The following is a 23226-nucleotide window of genomic DNA, read 5'->3' on the forward strand; positions in this document are numbered from 1 at the left end:
GGAAAAAATTATGACTGGATCGAGACAAGGAAAAAAAATGGTAATAAATAAACTAGATGTTCTTAAAATCAATCCAAGACACAAAATTAACATCAAATCAATCTGACTTTAGATTAATTGTATGATAGAACAAATGTTTGACAACCGCTGATGCCATAAGCTGTATATTGATATCAAAAGAAAAAAAGAACTGTGAGGCTAACAGTTCAACGGGGAGGGAGGGGGAATTAGGGGCAGCTCTGTATAAGGTATTTTAGAATTTAAGTACAACAACTACACAAATAATAATTATACTGTGAAATGATACAATATGTACAACACTATATGCCTGCTCTTTTTAATCCTTGTATTATAATAAAAATTTATTTTTAAAAAAAAGTCTTAGAATTATAAAATTCTAAAATAGCTGACCATTTTGCTTGAAAGTGTATTAACAGACTTTAAAATATAATTGAAATCTCATGATATTATTCCTGTTTTCCCCTCAGTGAATTTTTGTCCTCTCTCTCTCTCTCTCCCTCCCTCCCCCCCCCCCCTCTCTCTCTCGTCCTTATGCACATTCAAATTTATCCTTTAAGGTTAGATGACATTCTGAAAAACTGTGAAGGCGATAGTGGATTTGTACTGAGGAAACCGACATTCTTGTCCTGAAAGTAGTGTTCTGCTCATGTTGTATGTGGTTTCATCTTCAGCAAAGATACCAAATATCTCAGGATTTTAAAACAACCCATTTCAACTTCAAAACAACTCACCTTGCTCGATTGGCTTCTTTTGTCATATCCCACGCCCATGTTATAAAGTTCTGACTCAGGTAGGAAACAATAGATTCGGCACAAAGCATTTGAGAACAGAACACATTAGTCAGCACACTTTCATCCTGGTGGAGGTAGACAGCAAGAAGTTTCCTCTGTAAAACAGTATTTGGATAAAGATGGAAAGTTAATTATAATTTTCACAATATAAATGTAATTCATGTCTCACATCTAATCAAGTATTTATTTGAGTTTCAGCAGAACGTACTTCATTGCATTTCAGTCTTCATATATAGACTATCCTTATACAATATAAGTTCCCTTCAGAAAACTTATAACCATTGCCTGCTGCTTAAAGATTCTGGCAGTTGAAGACTAAGAAATGAGGTGAGGGAAGATTGGTATAACTGAGTTTTTTCAATCTAAGACCTTGGTTCCCAACAGGGGGGCAATTTGATTTTTGAGGGGGCGATTGGAACCTTGTTTAAACCAAGTTAATGGCCTTTTAGGCTTCCTCCGCATGAGTAGGAGTTCATTTTTTGAATAGTAAGAATTATATGTCATGAGGTGGAGATGGGGCATCAGGGTTTTAGAGATGCTTAGGTGGGGCATAGCCAAAAAAAGGTTGGGAACCACTGATCTAATATCTTAAACTCATGCCCATGAGCTCTAGGGATTGGTCTACATGTTGCTAATGAGATTGAAAAATATTGATACAGGCAAAGCTACCACAAAAGCTATCCTGATGGAATTACTGAGGAAAGAGATTAAATGTAGACTATTTGTAGAATTTTAACATTTTTTGTTTGTACAGTGTGCCCTCGATTTTCGCGAGGGATGCGTTCCGAGACCATCCGCGAAAGTCGAATTTCCACGAAGTAGAGATGCGGAAGTAAATACACCATTTTTGGCTGTGGACAGTATCACAAGCCTTCTCTTAACACTTTAAACCCCTAAATTACCATTTCCCATTCCCTTAACAACAATTTACTCACCATTATTACTGGTACTCACCATTAAATAAGACACTTAATGATCCTGATATTTATAAACATAGTTATTTATTAACAATAATTATTTTTTTAATATATTTATTTGCAAAAATTATTAGTTTGGTGATGATGTATGACGTCATCGGGCGGGGAAAACCGTGGTATAGAAAAAAACCCGCGAAGTATTTTTTAATTAATATTTGTTGAAAAACCATAGTATAGGCCAGTGTTTCCCAACCTTTTTGGAGCAACGGCACATTTTTCATATTTTCAAAATCCTGGGAAACATTGAGGGGGGGGCCCCCTAAAAAAAGTTTGGACAAAAAAATCTCTCTTCCTCCCTTTCGCTCTATTTCTCTCTCCCTCCCTCCCTCTTTCTCTCTCTTCCTTCCTTTCTCTCGCCATCCCTCTTTCTTTCTTTCTCTCTTCCTTCCTTCCTCTCTTTCTGTCTCCTCCTTCCTCTCTCATCTCTCTTTCCTTCCTCTCCCTCCCTTTCTCTCTTTCCTTTCTCTCCCTTTCTGTCTATCCTTTCTATCTCTCACCCCTTCTCCCTCTTTCATTCCCTTTCTCTCCCTCCCTTTCTCTCTCATTCCTTTCTCTCCCTCTTTCCTTTCTATCTCTCTTTCTTTTTCTCCCTCCTTCATATCTTCTTTCTCTTCCCCCTTCCTCCCTCTTTCCTTTCTCCCCCTCCCTTTCTCTTCCTTTTTCTCTATCCTTTCTACCTCTTACTCTTTCTTTCTCTCCCTCCTTCATTCAATTTTCTCTCCCTCCCTTTCTCTCTCTTTCCTTTCTCTCCCTCCCTTGTTCTCCCCTGGGGCTGCCTGTGCCTGCCCTGCACCACCCAACACGGACGGACAGCCCCCGGTCATCGGTTCGTCACCCCCCCCCCCACGGAAGGAGATCAGGCTGGCGAGGGCGGTAGATCTGCGTCCCCAGCCACCGGAGGGAAATCGGGGTGGTGAATCCACCTCCCCAGCCGGGTGGAGGGAAATCGGGCTGGCGGGGGCGGCGAATCCACCTCTCCAGCCGGGCGGAGGGAAATCGGGTTGGCGAAGGCGGTGGATCCGCGTCCCCAGCCACCGGAGGGAAATCGGGGCAGCGAATCCACCTCCCCAGCCGCGCGGAGGGAAATCGGGCAGGCGGGCGGGTGGCCATTGCCATTGCCCTCCCGCCGGGCCCGACACTGGGAAGCTCCAGGTGGGCGCGAAGAATAAAGCTCAGCTTCCGGTCTCAGAAGCTGAGCTTTGCGGCACACCTGATCATGTCTCGCGGCACACCAGTGTGCCGCGGAACACCGGTTGAAAAACACTGGTATAGGCTATTCGCGAAGTTCGAACCCACAAAAAAACCACTGTATTACAAAATGAAAACATGATTATATATTATATAATATATTTATATATTAAATATATATAGATAAATATATATAAAGTAAGGGTATGGCTAGCTGATAAGGCCAGAACAAGGCCAAAATAGTACTATCCTAGTCTCCCTTAATTTTAAAAATTCAGTAAAAACATGTTATATATATGTATGTATGTATGTATGTATGTATGTATATGCATATGTACATGTACAGTATATGTATATAATATCAACCACTAATCACATTCACTGCAAGTATTGTATGACTGATAACAAGGCATAATTTTACCAGGCTTTAAGGAATGAGAAAAATTCAACAAAGGAATGCTATAGTCAGTGGCAGCCTTGTATTTCATATAATGTACAGTTCTACTTAATTCTAATAGTGTGTGCCTTAATACACATATAATGTAACCTTTTCATCAAATCTTTCTCATATTTACCAACCAAATGCATTTTTGTCATAGCTCTATGGAAACAGCAGTCCTGTTAATCCTATTCTCATATTTGTTTCTTGGTTGAATTAAATTTAAGTATTTTTTATTTCATAATTTTCTATGGCTGTATAATTATAATTAATTTATACAATATATTACCGGTACCAGTGTTCCCTCTAATTTTTTGGGGGGGTGGGCGGAAAAGTATAGTGTCTGAGCGGCAGAAATAATAAACAAACAAACAAACAAATAAATAAATAAGCCACCCTGTTTTGCCTCAGAGAATTTCAAAATAAAATACTGTACTGTGTGTCTATAACAGTGAGCTCATAATAGGGCAACTCTATCAATATCAAAATGCCACTTAAATAGTTGAGCTAGTTTCAAAATAGATTTTGATTTTCTTTCTCTCTTCCTTATTCCCATTCTTTTTCTTTCTCTTTTCCTTCCTCTCTTTTTTCTATCTGTTTCTCTCTCTTCCTCTCTTCCTCTCTCTCTCCTTCCCTCTCACTCTTTCCCTCTCGGCTTCTGGGCAGGTTTGGAAAACTCTGAGTTGATGATGATTTTTAAGTGAGCGATTGCTCACTGCTCAGCTTAGAGGGAACTATGACCGGTACTAGTAAATGAAATAACTTACATAATATCCTAGAGAGGATAATTAACTATCAAATTTGCTCTGAACTGCACTAAATAAATTACACTAAAATGAAATATCTAATACAAAAAGAAGAAAAAGAAGCACATGTCTTCAAACAAGTCTAACACAAAATAATGTTAGAAAATAAACTCAAGGAAAATGTTGGAAGGAGTATGTTTTCTTTTTTCTTCCCCTCCCCCAATGCCAGGAGACTAGAACTGGAGAAGCAAAGATCTCTATATGTATCATTAAATAAATTAAATTAAATACAGTTTAATTCCCAGAATATCAGTTATTAAAGAAAATGAACAAAAATCAATATATAGGCACAAATAAAGTACTAGTCTGTCTTTTTTTTCTTGAGTCATTCTGATTTACAATTTTCAAAGCTACAAATGAAATACTGTCAGAGAAGTTGACCTTATAATAGAGCTGCCATAAGAAGCCTAAATTATTTTAATAAGGCTCAAAGTTGTGTGAAAAAGAGGACTCTTTTTTTTGCCATGACAAGCATAGAATCAACATATTCTGTAGAGGACAAATTTGTAATTTGTAATACCTACTTCTGTATATGAAAACACCTCAATGAGTTAACATGTCTGTTTATCATGGATATATAATCCATCTTCCATAATATATTTCTCAATAACAATGTCCATATTAATCAACTTTGGAATTTGAATTTGAAAACTAGCTTGTAATACTGAATAAAAGCATATAATTGGTTATTGGGGGAAAATGGCACTAGGGAATGTCCAACCTCAAAATAGTTCTCCAAATCATAGCCAATCTACAGTTATCTTTATCCAAAAATGCCAGTTACCAATAAATTAATGGACAGTTGGCTTTGTAATGGTTTATTTTAAATCATTGTTTAAAAAAAGAATTTGGGAAAATTCTAAGATCTATTTTTAAAAAGTATGGAACCATTTGAACAGTAGACTTTGGAAAAGGGATTAGACATTGCATTAATGTTTGTCTCCTTTAATTTTAAAAGTTATTCCAAACTGAGTATACATACTGCAGAAAAGGCCACCAATAAGCCTAACATGCACAGTTCCATATAAGTGCAGCCAACAATGTTGACTGAAACTAAACTTGAAAATCCAAGGCACTAATGCACAATATCAGGCAATAAAACAGCATCTCTGTGGTGATATTTAATTTAAAAAAGAAGAAAGAGGCAGGAGAGGATCAGGCACTGTCTGTTTTGGAGGATCAGCCATTCTGCATTTCAAAGCATGGATCCCTGCAATATCCAGGTTACTGTGCTAGAATCTCCACTATTATATAGCAGTTGTAAGAGAGGGAGGGCAAAGATGTGTTTACTCAGTGATTAGGGCCTTAGAATAAGCCGCTAGCTCCTAGAGAGACAGCTCACCATTTATTCATTTGGGCCAATTCACAAAGCCTAGAAAGATTAAACATCCATGCTGAGAAGACAAGCGAATGCAGACGGTGAAAAAGAAATAAAAATTCTTTAAAAACTCTTAGATGACTTCATTATTTTTCCACAAGGAAACTTTAGGAAAGTGTTTAGTTAGAGAAAAACCCACATTGACCTCTCCCTAAACCCTTAATCTTTCCTTTGTGGTGGGACTGCTTTGTGGTAAGCGGATGGCTTTGCTCTCCTCTTTTCACTGAAAGCAGAGAGACAGGGGGGGAAAAACCTCTTGAGAAACTCCTTTCGTCCCAAAGAAACAACCCCATGAAACTGTTAAATATAAGAGTCCATGTGAATTAACCTTCCAAAATAAGTACAGTTTAAAGCTACAAGTTGGGACCAAATAGTAGAAAACAAGGCAGGTGCACAGTTATAGCATATGTAAACAGGGACGTGTATAAAAACATTTAAAAACTACATATGCAGAATTACCATATTCACATTGGTTAATTTTGTCGCTTATAATTGTAGTTGGTTGCATTTGGTCTTGCTACATATGGCAGAAAAATGTAACAGGCTTGTCCTATAAAAGTAGATTTCATGTTGATTCTATTTTATAATAATATAGGAACACACACACATACACAAAAATATTCTGCAGGATAATTACTATTCCTTAAGACTAGTAACAAATCAAAACTACAAACGTGGATTTTTAATAGCAATATTCCTCTGTAAAACCTCTACACAGTAAATCAAATCTTTATTCTTCCTAAGAGAATCTATACTTGTTACCTGCCTGGATCTATTGTTCTTCCAACTGATTGAACGAAAACAGCCAGATAAATTTGACATCTAAATAGCTGTCTCTAATGCATTTTACAAAGGAATGGCATGGTCTTCGTAAAAGTAAACAACTGTTTTGGAGAAGCAATGGAATAATAAAAACTGGGAAAAGGCCATAAGTCAGAATGATGAGGGGTTCTGGACAGCCTGCCTCTTCTGTTAGAGAAGCCTTTCAGTGAAAATCTCTTAAAGTATTAGGATAATAGGAGCTTTGCTCCTTCAGATCTTCTTCTGTGAGGGGAAGTGAGGTAACAAGATTACTTAAAAGGATATTTTCTATTAAAAGTCTTACTTGGAACAATTGTAACTATTTGGAGAACCTTACCTTCAACATGTCTTTTTTTTAAAAAAAAACTTAATAGGCTTGGGATGGGGGAAATTAAAATGTGCCTGTTCTGGGGGTGGGTGGGAGGAAGAATTTGGCGAATTTCATTTGAGACTGCGTTCAAAAGAACAATTGGAAACGTCAGAGGTTAGAATCAAAATTTGGTCAACATTTTTATAAAATCAGTATGTGGGATTTTTTGGGGGGGGGGAGCAGACTTCCTTTGAAACAGAATAGTGTGTACTGTAATTAAGAGCAATGCATTTTTTATCTTATAAAAATGTAGTTATATTGTTTTTACCAGCTTTTTAAAAAGCAGAAAAGTGCAATAATACAACATATGATTTTAAATTATTATTATTATAAGAAAACTGATAATGTTTGAATAAAATTATTATAGAATTGTATATTATATATAGCTTGAAGATTCACTTTCAGCATGTTTGGGGCAAATTAATTTTAAACTATGGGTATACAGCATATACATCTTATTTAACTACATAGGTTATAGGATAATTATACATGCCTGCTAAATATCCTCTGTCCACAAGTTTGACCCTACATATCAGAAGCCACAATACATCTTTAGTCTAGCTTCTGCAAATGTACTGGAACTTTCCTTCATTTTCCACATCTTTCATTATATCCCCAAATCTGTTTTGGAGGCATGCAGTAGGAAAGAATGAATCCATTCTACCAACAAATACATTTGCCAGCTAAATGACTCTGCTATACAGAAGCCCATGCTGTTTTGCCATGTCATATTCCTTCTGCTTAAGAAAATGATTTAAGACTGAGACAGTATACAGTGTTCCCTCGATTTTCGCGGGTCCGAACTTCGCGAATAGCCTATACCATGGTTTTTCAAAAAATATTAACGTTTTTTTCCTATACCACGTTTTTCCCCACCTGATGACATCATACATCATCGCCAAACTAATAATTTTTGCAAATAAATAACAAAAAAAATAATTATTGTTAATAAATAATTATGTTTATAAATATCAGGATCACTAAGTGTCTTATTCAATGGTGAGTACCAGTAATAATGGTGAGTAAATGGTTGCTAAGGGAATGGGAAATTGCAATTTAGGGGGTTAAAGTGTTAAGGGAAGGCTTGTGATACTGTCCATAGCCAAAAATGATGTATTTACTTCTGCTTCTCTACTTCACGGAAATTCGACTTTCGCGGGCAGTCTCGGAACGCATCCCCCGTGAAAATCGAGGGAACACTGTACCCTAAATCCGTGATGGCGAACCTGTGGCACATGTGCTACAGGTGGCACGCAGAGCCCTTTCCGCAGGCACGCCAGCCATAGCTCAGCCCAGCTCTACTGCATATGCCCACACCTCCTGCCGGCTAGTTGGTCTTCGGGTCTCTGTGAAACATACGTGGGGATAGAGCATTTCCATGGGCTGCACTGAGGAAAGAAATTGGGATAGATTGCAGAAGGCACAGGAAGGAGGAACCCAGGAGGAAACTAGCAGACACTGGGGAAAGACGTTTGGAGGAAACTAGCACATGTATTTATATTTATTTATTTTTATTTGTTTATTTTGTCCAATACACAATAGTGGGGAAAGACACTGGGAAGATCAGAAGAGGCATTAGAGAGAGGAATCCAAGTGAAAAGTAGCACATAGTGGGGAAAGACACTGGGATGATCTAAAGAGGCATTGGAGGGAGAAATCCAGGAAAAACTAGCTATCAGTTGGGAAAGACACTGGAAAGATCAGAAGAGGCATTGGAGGGAGGAATCAGGGAGAAAACTAGCACATAGTGGGGAAAGACACTGGGATGATCTAAAGAGGCATTGGAGGGAGAAATCCAGGAGGAAACTAGCAAGCACTGGGGAAAGACCTTTGGGAGATTGCAAAAGGCAGAGGAGGGAGGAATCCAGGAGGAAACTAGCTCACAGTTGTGAAAGACACTGGGAAGATCAGAAGAGGCATTGGAGGGAGGAATCAAGGAGAAAACTAGCATATAGTGGATAAAGAAACTGGGATAATTGGAAGAAGTATTGGAGGGAGAAATTCAGGAGAAAGCATGTAGTGAGAAAAGTCATGGGGAGATTGGAAGAGGCATTGGAGGGAGAAATCCAGAAGGAAACTAGCAGGCACTGGGGAAATAGATTGAGGAGACTGGGGCTCATCCCCCTCCATTTTGGTACTAGCAGGCCTTCCTGAAGCTTCCTGTTGGGCGCATGCATGTTTTTTTGACACCCAAGGAAGAAAAGGTTAGCCATCTTAATACTAAAAAGAGTTTGGTGCAGAGGTTAAGGCATCATCTTAGAAGCCCAGAGACCATGCATTCTAATTCCACTTTAGACACAAAGTCAACTTGTTGACCCTGATACAGTCAACCTCTCTCAACCTTAGGAATAGGACAATGGCAAACCACTTCTGAAATGTTGCCAAAATAACTTCAAGGACTTATTAAGGCAAGAGTCAAATAGTGACACAAAGACACCAAAACAACGACAAACAACAAAACCTGTAGTCAAGGTTTATTTAAGAAATGTGATTTAGACACTTGTATGAACTAACAACATTTGCCACATGCATTTCTAGCAACTAGCACTTAGCAGTTGAAATTGGAGTTATAATCCACTAACCAATGGCCTCAAATGAATGTTGGCAAAAACAACCTTATAGCATGGATAATTTTTTCTACTTCAATGAAGCCACCAATTTGTAGCAATCCTAGAAATCATATGTGAATTTTTATAGCATGCGTGCATGTGTGTTTGTGTACTCATTCATTCTATCTACTAAATTTTTTTACATACAGGTGAAGGTTACAAAGAGCACTTGATTGTTCTTTCTAGTTTAATGCATTACAGTCTAAATACAGGTTGAAGAATTCACAAACTGAAAATATACAGAGTACTTCTTTTCTCTTGTTACAGTGATCCCCCGGTTATTGCGTCCCCGACCATTGCGAACAGGGTAATTTGCGATTTTTGAACCCGGAAGTCAGAACACCATCTGCGCATGCGTGCCCTTTTTTTCTATGGGCACGCATGCGTAGATGGCGCCGGGCAGATCAGCTGCTGGGCGGCTTCCCTAGGTCTTCCCCCTCTTGGCGGGCATCAGCGAGGAGTTTCCCCACCGCCCACGCAAACTCCTCGCTGCTGCCGCTTCGCTCGGGCCGCTTCCCAGCTGAGTACTCAGCTGGGAAGCGGCCCGAGCGAACGGCTTGTCCACAGCCTGCCTGCCCGCGCGCCCGCGGCTCGCGCGCCCTTCTCCCGCCCATGCCGTTCGCTGGGGCCGCTTCCCAGCTGAGCCCTCAAGCCAAGCGCAGAAGTTCGCCTTTGGCGCTTGGCTTGAGGGCTCAGTTGGGAAGGCGCGCAGGTGTTTTAAAACGTCCCTGCCGACATGGGGGGCTCGCTAGCACCCCCCCAAACCCGGGTTGGGGGTTCGGGGGGGTGCTAGCGAGCCCCCCTTGTCGGCGGGGACGTTTTAAAACACCCGCGCGGCTTTCCAATGAGTCCCGAAGACAAACGTCAAACTTCCGCGTTTGTCTTTGGGATTCATTGGAAAGCCGCGCGGGTGTTTTAAAACGTCCCCGCCGACATGGGGGGCTCGCTAGCACCCCCCCAAACCCGGGTTGGGGATTCGGGGGGGTGCTAGCGAGCCCCCCATGTCGGCGGGGACATTTTAAAACACCCGCGCGCCTTCCCAACTGAGCCCTCAAGCCAAGCGCAGAAGTTCGCCTTTGGCGCTTGGCTTGAGGGCTCAGTTGGGAAGGCGCGCAGGTGTTTTAAAACGTCCCCGCCGACATGGGGGGCTTGCTAGCACCCCCCCAAACCCGGGTTGGGGGTTCGGGGGGGTGCTAGCGAGCCCCCCATGTCGGCGGCGACGTTTTAAAACACCTGCGCGGCTTTCCAATGAGTCCCGAAGACAAACGCGGAAGTTTGACGTTTGTCTTCGGGACTCATTGGAAAGCCGCGCGGGTGTTTTAAAACGTCGCCGCCGACATGGGGGGCTCGCTAGCACCCCCCCGAACCCCCAACCCGGGTTAGGGGGGGTGCTAGCGAGCCCCCCATGTCAGCGGCGACATTTTAAAACAGCCGCGCCGCCCCCAATCTTCGGCTCCTCGCTAGCGCTGCGGAAGTAAAAACACCATCTGCACATGCGCAGATGGTGTTTTTACTTCCGCAGCGCTACTTCGCGAAAACCCGCTCGTTGCGGGGGGTCCTGGAATGGAACCCTCGCAACGAGCGGGGGATCACTGTATACTGTTTCTCTCAAATTGTCAAGGAAACTTAGTTTTACAAGCCACTGTACTACAATTTCCATGTGGCACTAGGAATTCCAAAATAACTTACATATTTACCAATTAACCTCTCTCCAAATATTATGGTGATAACTGGCATAAATAGCATGCATGCTAAAAGGAATGTATTTTTACAATCCTTGCAGGAGAGAATCTATTTGAAACTGACCCAAATGCAATGGAAATCAGCTCCTAACATTTATGCTGAGCCTAAACAAATAAAGTTTCAATTTAAACAAACCAATAAGCAAGTTTATTTGATGCATCCACTGGATCTGCAAACAGAATGAATTGGACTAATTATGTAAAATAAGACAAATATATAGTAGTGTGTTTAATTTCTTCCCACCCACCCACCAGGCTTTTGAATATTCTCCCTTATAAGACAATAGTTTGTTTTTGTCCAGGGAAAGGTTTGAGAGACCACAGGAAAAATAAAGCAGCCATATGATCAGATTTTTAAACAGGTTTATAGCAACCTCACATTGGCCCAAGAAATTTGAATTTAGGCCTGGTTTGGGGACAAAATTAGACCTGGTTTCCCCAACAAATGTCCTATAGACTGAAACAGGGATACTGGAACTATGCTGATTGTGTTTAATCTCTCAGCAGCTTTAGATAGAACTAATCTAATTTCTCCGGGTCCCGTCGGCCAAATAGTACTGTTTGACGGGACTGCAGGGGAGGGCCTTCTCTGTGGGGGCTCCGGCTCTCTGGAACCAACTACCTCCAAAGATCCACACCGCCCACACCCTCCTGGCCTTCCGGAAAGCCTTAAAAACTTGGCTTTCCCAGCAGGCCTCAGGGCAATGAACAATAACATCTAGCTCTGGCTCAGAAGTACAAATGTTTTTATTAAGGGGATTTCATACTGTTTTTACATGATTTTTACTGATTGTATGCCGCCCAGACTCCAAAAGGAGTTAGGTGACCCACAACTCTAATAATTAAATTAAATTAAATTAATCAAAATTCGCTCTTCTATTTCTGTGTGAGTTTGAAACTAGGGACAATACAATATTATAATTCTATTCCTAATGAAGGAATGTTTCACAAACTAATACTGGGAAACTATTTCTGCATACTATTGTATGATATCTCAAGATCTATTATTTTTCCTCTAGTACTATTTCAGATGGATATGATACGGCTGATGGAAGGGCTCATCAAGACTCGAGGCAAAATATCAATATCCTGATGGCTCTCAGCTCTACTTTTCCATAATATCTGAATCCAGAAAATCTTCTGCACCATTCACACAGTACAATAAATTCAATAGGGACAGAATTCAGGTTGAATTCTGGTAAAACAGAGACCATATGGTTTCTAAATACAAAAATTTGGGGTATGTGTATATTCTAGATTAGAATATATTCTCTCTACACAGTATAGATTAGAACAGTGGTTCTCAAGCTTTTTAAGGCTGCGACCCCTTAATACAGTTCCTCGTGTTGTGGTGACCCCCAACCATAAGTCTAGCGCCAATTCTCCCAACAGAGCTTTGAGCTAATTGGCAGGAAAGTCAGAGAGAGAGATGCCCCCACTGTAAACGCCTGATTGGTCGGATTGTAAAAATAGGTTCCAAGATGCCAGAATAGAAGCTTTAGTTCCTAATACCAGGAGAAATTTGTCTTTTCCCAGGGTCTCAGGTGACTCCCTTGAAATGGTCATTCGACCCCGAAAGGGATCCTGACCCCCAGGTTGAGAACCACTGGATTAGAAGAATGACTCTAGATTCATCTTTTCATTGAGAGTTTTAAAACATTATCTTAAATATTTATAAAGTGTACTAACTTTGGCTAGTATACAGGTGGAGCTTGACTTATGAACACAATTGTGTCCAAGATGTCTGTTGCTACGCAAGACAGCTGTTAAGTGGATTTTGCCCCATTATACGACCTATCTTGCCACATTTGTTCAGTGAATCGCTGCAGGTGTTATGTTAGTAATATAGACGCAGATGAATCTGCTTCCCTAATGATTTTGCTTGTCAGAAGGTCTCAAAAGATAATCACATGACCCTGGGACACTGCAACTGTCATAAATATGACTTTTGCATGTAAGATCCTAAATAATTTGAGACTAGCATTCCTGGTCAGATTGCCTTATGTGATACAGACCTGATACCGACCTTACTAAAGCCATGACATGAAGTCTTGTTGCTTCTGTCACAACTATCAGGTTGTAATCTTATGGTTAGACAGATGAACTAGATTTCTTCAGTCATATCCACTGCATTCCAGCACCTTATTGAATGCTTTCTAAATAATTATACCAATGACTAGCAAAGATCTAGCTACCACAAAGCATTACTTGGCAGTGTAGGCTTTTTGTGATAGTGTAGGCTTTTCAAAATTCTGATGCATCTCATAAACTCTACAGTTCTGCTTTGACCATGTGAAGCATTGACAATAACCATATCGATATTTAAACAGATAATTTAATATAATAATACAGTGCTCCCTCGATTTTCGCGGGTTCGAACTTCACGAATAGGCTATACCACATTTTTTCAAAAAATATTAATTAAAAAATACTTCATGGGGTTTTTTTCTATACCACGGTTTTTCCCACCCGAGGATGTCATACATCATCACCAAACTAATAATTTTTGCAAATAAATAACAAAAAAAATAATTATTGTTAATAAATAATTATGTTTATAAATATCAGGATCATTAAGTGTCTTATTCAATGGTGAGTACCAGTAATAATGGTGAGTAAATGGTTGCTAAGGGAATGGGAAATTGTAATGTAGGGGTTTAAAGTGTTAAGGGAAGGCTCGTGATACTGTCCATAGCCAAAAATGGTGTATTTACTTACGCATCTCTACTTCGCGGAAATTCGACTTTCGCGGGCAGTCTCAGAACGCAACCCCCGCTAAAATCGAGGGAACACTGTATTTACTTTAGATAGTAATGTATTTTCAGTTATAATCTTTAAAAGTAACTAAATTATTCACATGTATTTCATTTATTTGAAGAATTACTGAATATGTATGAACAAAAATATTTTCAACAATTATTTTCAACAATACTATTCTTCATTTTTGTTTCATTTCAATAAGAATCAGCTCTCAATTTTTTTCTATATTTTCTGCTACAAAAGCAACATCACATACAAAGAAACTAAGACTTGCTCTTTTGTTAAAGCTGAATTAGAACAGAGATCCCTTTCCTTAGACAACAGTGAAAATTTTCCAAAGAAGGGACAAGATCTGTACTTACTCTTGGAGGCTGTGAAGTGCTCTCAAATTAAATCAGTTTGAAGTGGTTTTCATTAAGATGGATTGAGTGTGGCATCGTGAGAAACACTTTATCAAATGCAGTGTTTTACTTAGTGATTAACTATATACCAGTTGATGAAGCTCCCTAAATCCTTCATAATCCCACCACTCCAATAAACATTTAATGAGCATATAAGTTCAAAAAGCCCAGCAGAGGATTTAAACTTTCAATCTTGTTTTTATTTACTCTTCCAACTCAATTTCTCACTTCAAGTTAAGAATGCTATTGCTTGAAGCTCATCTGTTGCCCTGGCAAAATTAAGTGCCCTGCACATCAGGACAAAACATATAGGTTCAGATTACAGTTCTTGCAAAGGTAAGTATGTAGGTAGGTAGATAATTCTTTTTTTTTTTTAAAGTTGCTAATCTTCAAAAATATTGTTACGGAAACCTCTTTAGAAAAACTGCAACAAGGACAATGAATAATAATAAGGCAAATCCACAATTCAGCTATTTACTTTTTTACTCTGTAATTGTTATATTAATCTACAGCGTAATAAATATCACATAGGGAATTAAGTATTCTCAATATTTAATCCTTTTGGGAAGAAAAAGTGTTCAATTTTTATTGGTGCTTACGAATTTTGCAAAATGAATATACCAGTATGCTGTTAGAATGATCAAGGTTGACATTTCTGTAATATCGCATTATATTTAAATATTTAGATTTTTTTATTGCATACAGTAAATATTTTTCCCTTGAATATTAATAGTGGAATCATCACAATGTTTGCTTGTTAGATATTAAGACTGAGAACAAAAAATAAGATGCTGCTTGATAGTGATTAGCATTATTTAAGCATCTAAGCTACACTGTACGTTATATGTAAATAGGGATATTAATTCATTTATTATATCCGTATGAGCAACAGTTTGATGTAGGCATCAAGCTAAAAACTGGTACACTGTGACTTCTAGTTCTGCCTTGGGCAGAAAGTCAACTGGGTGATCTTGAGTTTAGTCATTGTTTTGCAGCTCAAGGAAGGTGGCAATGGCAAGCCATTTCTGAAACACCTTACCAAGAAAACTACAGGAACTTGTCTACCCAGTTGCTAGAATCAAAAATTGATTTCAAGGCATACACAAAAATGAGTTTCATCAAATATGTAATCAAGACATTCTTAATTGCCTTGCAACAGAAACATTTTACTGTATAACACTGCACAACTTTGAACTTTCTCCCATGGTAATAATGAAATTCAGAATATTGATTTATTACGCAGAAAAATTCATAACTCTCATCTCATTCTCCATTACTGTCTCAGAAAAGATACTAGTATAATTTAGTTAGTAACTGGTTGGGAACACAATTCTGCCTGCTACCTAATACTATTACTGGTATTCCTCCATTGAATAAAGACTCTTTAATCCAGTGAAAATGAAGCATTTTTTCATATTTTTAGCTTTCACTTTTGCAGTCCTTTGCATTATTGGCCAGAGTGTTTCAATCATCTAGGATGGGATGCAGAAGAGAATGTATTGCCCCAAAATTAGTCCTTTCCTATACTTGGTCCAAGCCTCAATCAGTTCAAAATGTTTTGTTTTTTTTAATTGAGTGAACATTACTCCATGTCCCAGTTTTTAGAAGAGACCTAGCAGCAGCAGCAGCAGTATAAAACTCTAAACTTCATTAATATGGCAAACTTCTTTAATGTGACATTTTTACACTGAGTTCCTTTGTTATCTGATTAATATAGAATTTGAAATGTACTTACATCTCTAGCTTTCCCATAGAAGGCCTCTTGAAAGGCAGCCTCTAAAGATCCAATAAAAAATACTGGATGGCAGTCACCATATCTGTTTCAGTCCAAAATGTTTCAGTTAGTAAATATAATTTTTAATAACAAAAAGACAATAGTATTCTTTTCCTAAAATCAAATATCCAAAACCTATTGTATAAATGCCTTAATGGTAATTATGTATCTAAAATCCACATTTCAACATCACTCCGTTAGCTGCATTAGTTGCCGATTGGCCTCTGGACAAAATTCAAAGTGTTGGTTATGACCTATAAAGCCCTACATGGCTTAGGACCAGATTACCTATGGAACCATCTTCTGCCTCATGTATCCCAGCAGCTGGTTAGGTCCCACAGAGTCAGACTTCTCCAGGTCCTGTTGGCTAGGCAATGTCGTCTGGCAGGACCTAGGAGAAGAGCCTTCTTTGTGGCAGCCCCAGCCCTTTAGAATGAACTCCCTCCGGAGATATGTACTGCCCTCTCCTTCCTGGCCTTTTGCAAAGCCTCGAAGACTCATCTCTACTGGCAGGCAAGGGGGGCTGTGAGTACTGATACCTAACTCCGGCCAATGTTATGAGTGGCTTGATCCAGTTGGGATGAATGTGGATGGTTGTGTTAGGATAAATTGGGTTTTAGAACTTTTGAGGTTTTTTAGTATTTTAATACTAGATTTCTACACACTTGTACTGAATTTATTATGTAGTACGCCGCCCTGAGTCAGTTGGGAAGGGTGGCATAGAAGTCTAATAAACAAACAAATAAACAAACGAACATTTGTATACATAAATATCCATTCACTGAAAATATTTTTTTAAAATATTCAAGCTAAATAACACTGTCCTGGAAAAGGTGCTGGACTTTTTATTCATAAGGAAAAGTGACATTTTTAGAAATCTGAAATTGACAAAGCTCCATTTAGGCATTTTCTTAACTCAGCAATTAGTGTAAGCTTTCACATTAAGGAACAGAATTCTTCCTTAGTTGTTTAATTCTTTTCTCAAAGATACTGGTGGACTTAACAAGGATAAACCTAATGGAAAATTCAGTTTATTTATTTTAATTTTTTTTTCTTTATTAGAACATACAGCCAATGACTAGCAACTAAACAAAAACAATTAAAAGATAATAAGATATAATGAAAATATAATAGAGGTAAAGACAAAAAGAAAACAGAAGCCTAAAACTATTGAATATCAGAGAGCTGGTAACAAGATATCAGCATCAGGGGAAAAACAGTCTTTTACTGATTGAGATAGCAACCAATAAGAATATAGCATCTCAGTTTGCAATAAATGGGTTCTGATCCTGCAGGCAGCATAGAGCTTCTCGCTCAAAATAGAATCGAATTATATTAAAAGTAAATATTAAAAAGGTGACATGTACAATGTCATAGTAGAGACAGTGGGGGGAAATTTGAAAATACACAAATTGCAAGGACATTCACTTTTCAAAAGGGATTTTCTATTTCCTGCCCTCTAGTATTGATGTAGGAAAGCTGTTGAAATGGGCCAAGCTAAAAGCCCTATAGTGTAGCAAAAAAAAAAAAAAAAGCAAGACTGAATAGATACTTAGTAGGAACAAGTTGGTTCTAGTCTAGAACCCGCTGTGAGAATCACCAATAACTCTTAGATCCAACTGCCATGCTGCGTTATAAATTCACTAGCAGGTTTCTGCCCTGAATTTTTCTAAGTCTAAAGAAATAAATCCAAAGAGAAACTACAAAAACTTAAGAAGACAAAATATTTGTCTTTTGTTGTTAAAAGGAATTGTCAAAGAGCATTAAGGGGGCCAGTGAAGCAAAATTGTAACTGGTAAGAAAAGTTACAAGTTTGGGCTTTTTCCTCAAGGAGAAGCATTCCTGATTCCACAAATATCAGAGCTTTTGAAATACAACACGAGACCTGAAAAAGTAGACAAAATCTAGGACTGGACAATCTCTAAGGAAGATATTATCGATGCATACTTATGAACTATACTTATGAACTATTAAGCATCTGTGAAATAGGTTTAAGCTTTAAACAGCTTTATGGCAGCAGTGAGGGAGGCATGGGGGAATTGAGATACTCTTTCCCCCTAGGCCTTTACAATTTTATGCATGATATGTCTGTATGTATGTTTGGTTTTTTATAATAATTGGGTTTTTAACTGTTTTTAGTATTGGATTATTATATGTTGTTTTGTTATTGCTGTTAGCCGCCCCGAGTCTCCGGAGAGGGGCGGCATACAAATCCAATCAATCAATCAATCAATCAATCAATAAATCAATAAATAAATAAATAAACAAACAAACACTCCTAAGAGCCCAATATTGCCTTGGTGCTATTGCCTTTGTACCTGCCAGATTGTAGCCCTGGAATATAATGGTCCAATATTTAAAGGCAGAAGATTATTCAAAGTGATTGTCATCAGTACAACAATGGTGATTTCAGCAGCTGTGTCCCTCTGAGAAAATCATAATTTTAGCTTTAGAATAATTAACTCTGAACTTTTCTTCCCTACAACAATCTGCCAGGCCCCAGTGACTTCTAAAGGTAATCTGAGAAAGTGAAAGGATTGATGTATCATTTGCATAAAAACAGAATCACAAAATATCTTGCTTTGGGTTTGTGTATTTGTGTGTATGAAATTTTCTTAATCTGGGTGATGGTATTTTCATGCAAGATCTTGGTTAGATAGATAAGGCATTGGTCTATAAAGATACATGATAGTTTCTACAGGGACATGTCACCTGAAATGGATCTCAATAAGGTTTACTTGGGACATCAGGATGGATTCAGTAATTGGTTTCTCTCATTAGATAATACTGCCATAAATGGACTTCTGGGGAGGAATATGTTCCTACAGCTGATACTGGTCAGTAATTGAACTGAAGGATATTGACACCAGCTTTGGGGTGCTCAATTATTTGAGATCAGGAGAACAGTATTTTGTAAGAGATGCAAAGTCTGTTGATTGCAGGTGAGCTTCAGATAATTTGCAATTAGCTTCTAGGTACAGTCATACTTTAACAGTCTCCTTTTGGTGTAATAGGACTGCAAGAAATTGAGTCATCATCTGTGCCAAGCCTTCTAACTTAAAGAGTAATTCGTTTATTTGAAAAGTTCTCATTGTTGAAGCAAGGATGGGAATGACCAGGGTGACTTGGAAGAAGTAACTTGTATTAAGACTATTGTTCGTAACTGGCAGCAAAGAGCTGTCTTAGAATGTAGCAAAAAGAGCCCTTAGAGGTCCATCTTGTGATATTAAGTGTTATTAGGTAGGACTGTTAAAAGTAATTTTCTGTTTTTATAAATAAGAAATGAGTCCTCTTTCACAGAGGAGACATCAAGGTAAGCATCAGTTTATGGCTGTCTGCTGCCTTGAAAAGTAAAATATATTAGTGGCTCAACTAGAGCAGTGTTTCCCAACCTTGGCAACTTGAAGATATTTGGACTTCAACTCCCAGAATTCCCCAGTCAGCGAATGCTGGCTGGGGAATTCTGGGAGTTGAAGTCCAGATATCTTCAAGTTGCCAAGGTTGGGAAACACTGAACTAGAGGGCAAGAAGATGAACTTTCTGTGTTAGTGAGCTAATATAGTTCTTTAACTTTTCCCTCAAGTCCTCAAAATATCTCCTAGACTTAGAAAACTTCATGTTACTCAGAAAATGTACATTTAAAAACTCGGGCAAAGGAGGACATTTCAAAGTGGCAAAATATATAAAGTAGTTCATTGAAAATATATTTTTAAAGGTTACTGAAACAAGGTTTCCAAATATTCACATATTTGTTTTGCCCTTTTGCTAAATACATGAAATTAATCTGCACAACAGAACTTCAATATTAAATCTTCAAAACCAAAATAACAAAACTTTGAAACAATGCACCGCAGGGAGTCACATTACCTAAATAAATTTCCAAGGGATCTCTCTATTTATTTGTATGACTGGATTTAGAGACCGCCCAATTTTCAACAACTCTGGGTGGCTTGAATTTCTAACGGTAGGAAGCAATAAAAGGAAAGGGACAGGAAAAAAATCCTGTTTTGATAGAAAAATTCTTTTTAACTTGGCCAACCTAGAATGTGTAGAACATAAGTAGAACCTCCAAGAACATTGCAACTATGCAAAAAATAAATAATGAAATAAATTGTTGCTCAATTCCAATTTGAAAAATATCTTTCATTGTCTGTGCCAAGTATAGGAGACTGACACAAAAGCAGAATGGAAAGAGCTAGCCTATGGTTTCAAATCTTATTCCCATGTTAAAGTGTGTGACAGGGAAATGAAACAAAAAAATAATAAATTGGAAGCTCAAACTGATTTTAGATTTGTAAGTCATTTTCTCACAAAAGGCAGTGGAAGTTTCAGGTGATATTCATCTGATATTTTGTTATTTATACAAACAAATATTGCACAAAATTTAAGCACAGTATAACATGTATTAGAATTCATGGTGAAAAGCTTGCTACCATATATGTTTTGTGCTAAAGGAAGCAATGATGATGATGATGATATACATATATAGGTTGCATTTAATTATAAATCTAACCTTGAAGAAAATTCTGCTGTGAATTGTAATAAGGCATCTCCTTCATTTTCAGCATTTTCCGGCACTAGAGAAAGAAAGGAAAATATTGTAAGTAAATATTAACATGCAGGTTTAAGATATTTCCTTTACCATTTAGCCAAATTTTACTCAATACAATATCAGGACTTTATTGAATTAATTCAAGCAATTTATTAGTGGCATAACTTGATACAATAACTAACTTCCCTGTAAACAACTGAACTCAATTTAAGATGCTAATTATTAGCCTATAAGCAAAAAATGACTTATTAAATAACCCAACTATTTTCTTTCCTGGCTTTCAACCATCCTGCCTGATGAAAACGTATCAGAAACTTAAAATCTATGCTATTGTTATTTCCTCAGGTATTATTTAGGTTATTTATAATTTTGTATACTGTTATAAAGTATTGTTAGCAGCCCAGAGTTATGTATTTGGAATGGGCGGCACAATAAATGAATGAATGAATGAATGAATGAATGAATGAATGAATGAATGAATGGAGTGAGTGAGTGAGTGAGTGAGTGAGTGAGTGAATGAATAAATAAATAAATAAATGTGCAATTCATTAATTAACTAATGAGTATGTAAAACATTATTAGAGCTAAGATGTGTATGTCTTCTATTTTTAATACTATACAATGTTCCCTCAGTTTTCGCGGGGGATGTGTTCCGAGGCCGCCCGCGAAAATCAAATTTCCATGTAGTAGAAATACGGAAGTAAATACACTATTTTTGGCTATGAACAATATCACAAGCCTTCCCTTAACACTTTAAACCCCTAAATTGTAATTTCCCATTCCCTTAGCAACCAGTTAGATTATTACTCACCATGTTTATTTATCAAAGTTTATTTTTAAAAAAATTATTAAAGGCGGACGAATGTTTGGCAGTGACATATGACGTCATCAGGCGAGAAAAACCGTGGTATGGGGGGGAAACCGTGAAGTATTTTTTAATTAATATTTTTGAAAAACCGTGGTATAGACTTTTCGCGAAATTCGAACCCGTGAAAATCGAGGGAACACTGTATTCTAATAATATCATATTCAGTTAAATATATATTTTATTTATTAATTACACTTCAATGCTTATATATGTTATAATGAGAAGGCAAGCAGAACACAAGAGCTACTGAAACAGCATCTTATATTCTTGGGAAGGCGTTGATGCATATGAAGACCAACTTCAGCTAAAGAACTGGAAGCTTTGGTATCAACTTTTTGTGCATATAATAATAACAACAGAAAAGAAGAAATAGAACTGAAGAAAATCACAAAATATAAACACCCCAAAATACAAATAGAATGATAATAACAAAAGGAAAAGGAAAAGACAATACCAATAGTAAAAGGTGCATTAAATGCATCCGAAAACATCTGAGGCATCATTTGAACACCATTAATACTGACAACATCACGATCAGTAAGTTGCAAAATGCAGCTTTATTTAGAATAGCTTATATTAGGGGTATCAAACTTGTGGACCACGGTCTGGATGCATCTGTTTCCTCTCACCATCCCGTTTGTCCAAAATTCAGCTTATATTATTTACAATACATAGTAACACTTACTCATTGGAGATTTTCTCAATGCAGCCGATGCCATACCAAACATCTCTCCATCATCCACCCCAAATTCTGTAGCATCTTCAAAGTCATCTCCATCACTGTCACTAACCATATGTACATCTGTGCATTGCTAGTTTAGAAGAATTGATAATAAAACAATTACTGAACAAATAAATGTCAACGATGTTTGCATAGTTAAATATCAAAGTCACCAAATTTCCCCCGAAAATCTTGAAATAAAATGTCATTTTTATTTTCTAATAAGTATCTTCGAGAAAGAAGCATGCATAACAAGGGCGTGTCAATTTTTTCAACTTTCAATTTCCAAACATTAGGAGTGCTCAAAAGTTGTGACTTGCCTGGGGGATTGTCAGCATATGTTGGTTATTTCAATATAATTTAGATAAACTTGGTAAATGTTATAACTTTTTAACATTTTGTTTGTTTCATTTGTTTTTCAAAAATCAGTGCAAAGAATATAAGAAATTTTAGGTTTAATTGCTTGTAGAGTGGATGCTTCCTAAAACAAAAGGATTTGACCTGGCAGTGGAATTAGAATGGTATATGCCAGTGATGGTGGACCTTTTTTTTCTTCGGGTGCCGAAAGAGCGTGGGCACATGCTATCACGCATGCACGAGTGCCCACACCCACAATTCAATTCCTGGAGAGGGAAAAGACAGCTTCTCCAGACCCCTGGAGGCCCTCTGGAGGCTGGAAATGGCCTGTTTTCCAATTCCTGGCGGGTCCAGTAAACTTGTGTTTCACCCTCCCCAAGCTCCAAAGGCTTCCTGTACAAGAAATGCCCTCCCACATCCCCTGTGTGAGCCAAAAATCAGCTGGACAGCACACACATGCACACTGGAACTGAGCTAGGGCAACAGCTCGTGTGCCAACAGATATGACTCTATGTGCCACCTGTGGCATCCGTGCCATAGGTTTGCCATCACTGGTATGAGCCGGGGTGGTGCAGCAGGTAGAGTGCTGTACTGCAGGCCACTGAAGCTGACTATAGATCTGAAGGTCAGCAGTTCAAATCTGATCACCGGCTCAAGGTTGACTCAGTCTT

The 23226-nt window shown here is 38.1% G+C and overlaps 1 protein-coding gene across 1 annotated transcript in view; it reads right to left on the reverse strand.

Moving 5' to 3' along the window:
• FAF1 (Fas associated factor 1) overlaps window positions 1-23226 on the reverse strand; it is a 227529-nt gene that overhangs the window by 65621 nt on the left and 138682 nt on the right. The window contains exons 10-13 of the mRNA XM_070745898.1: window positions 22163-22289; window positions 20571-20634; window positions 16019-16100; window positions 753-907 (exon numbers count right to left, since the gene is read on the reverse strand). Of these exons, the coding sequence (XP_070601999.1) occupies window positions 753-907; window positions 16019-16100; window positions 20571-20634; window positions 22163-22289 (428 nt within the window). The remainder of the gene's footprint in view (window positions 1-752; window positions 908-16018; window positions 16101-20570; window positions 20635-22162; window positions 22290-23226) is intronic.

Source organism: Erythrolamprus reginae, chromosome 3, assembly GCF_031021105.1.
Source record: "Erythrolamprus reginae isolate rEryReg1 chromosome 3, rEryReg1.hap1, whole genome shotgun sequence".
Lineage (NCBI taxonomy): Eukaryota > Metazoa > Chordata > Lepidosauria > Squamata > Dipsadidae > Erythrolamprus > Erythrolamprus reginae.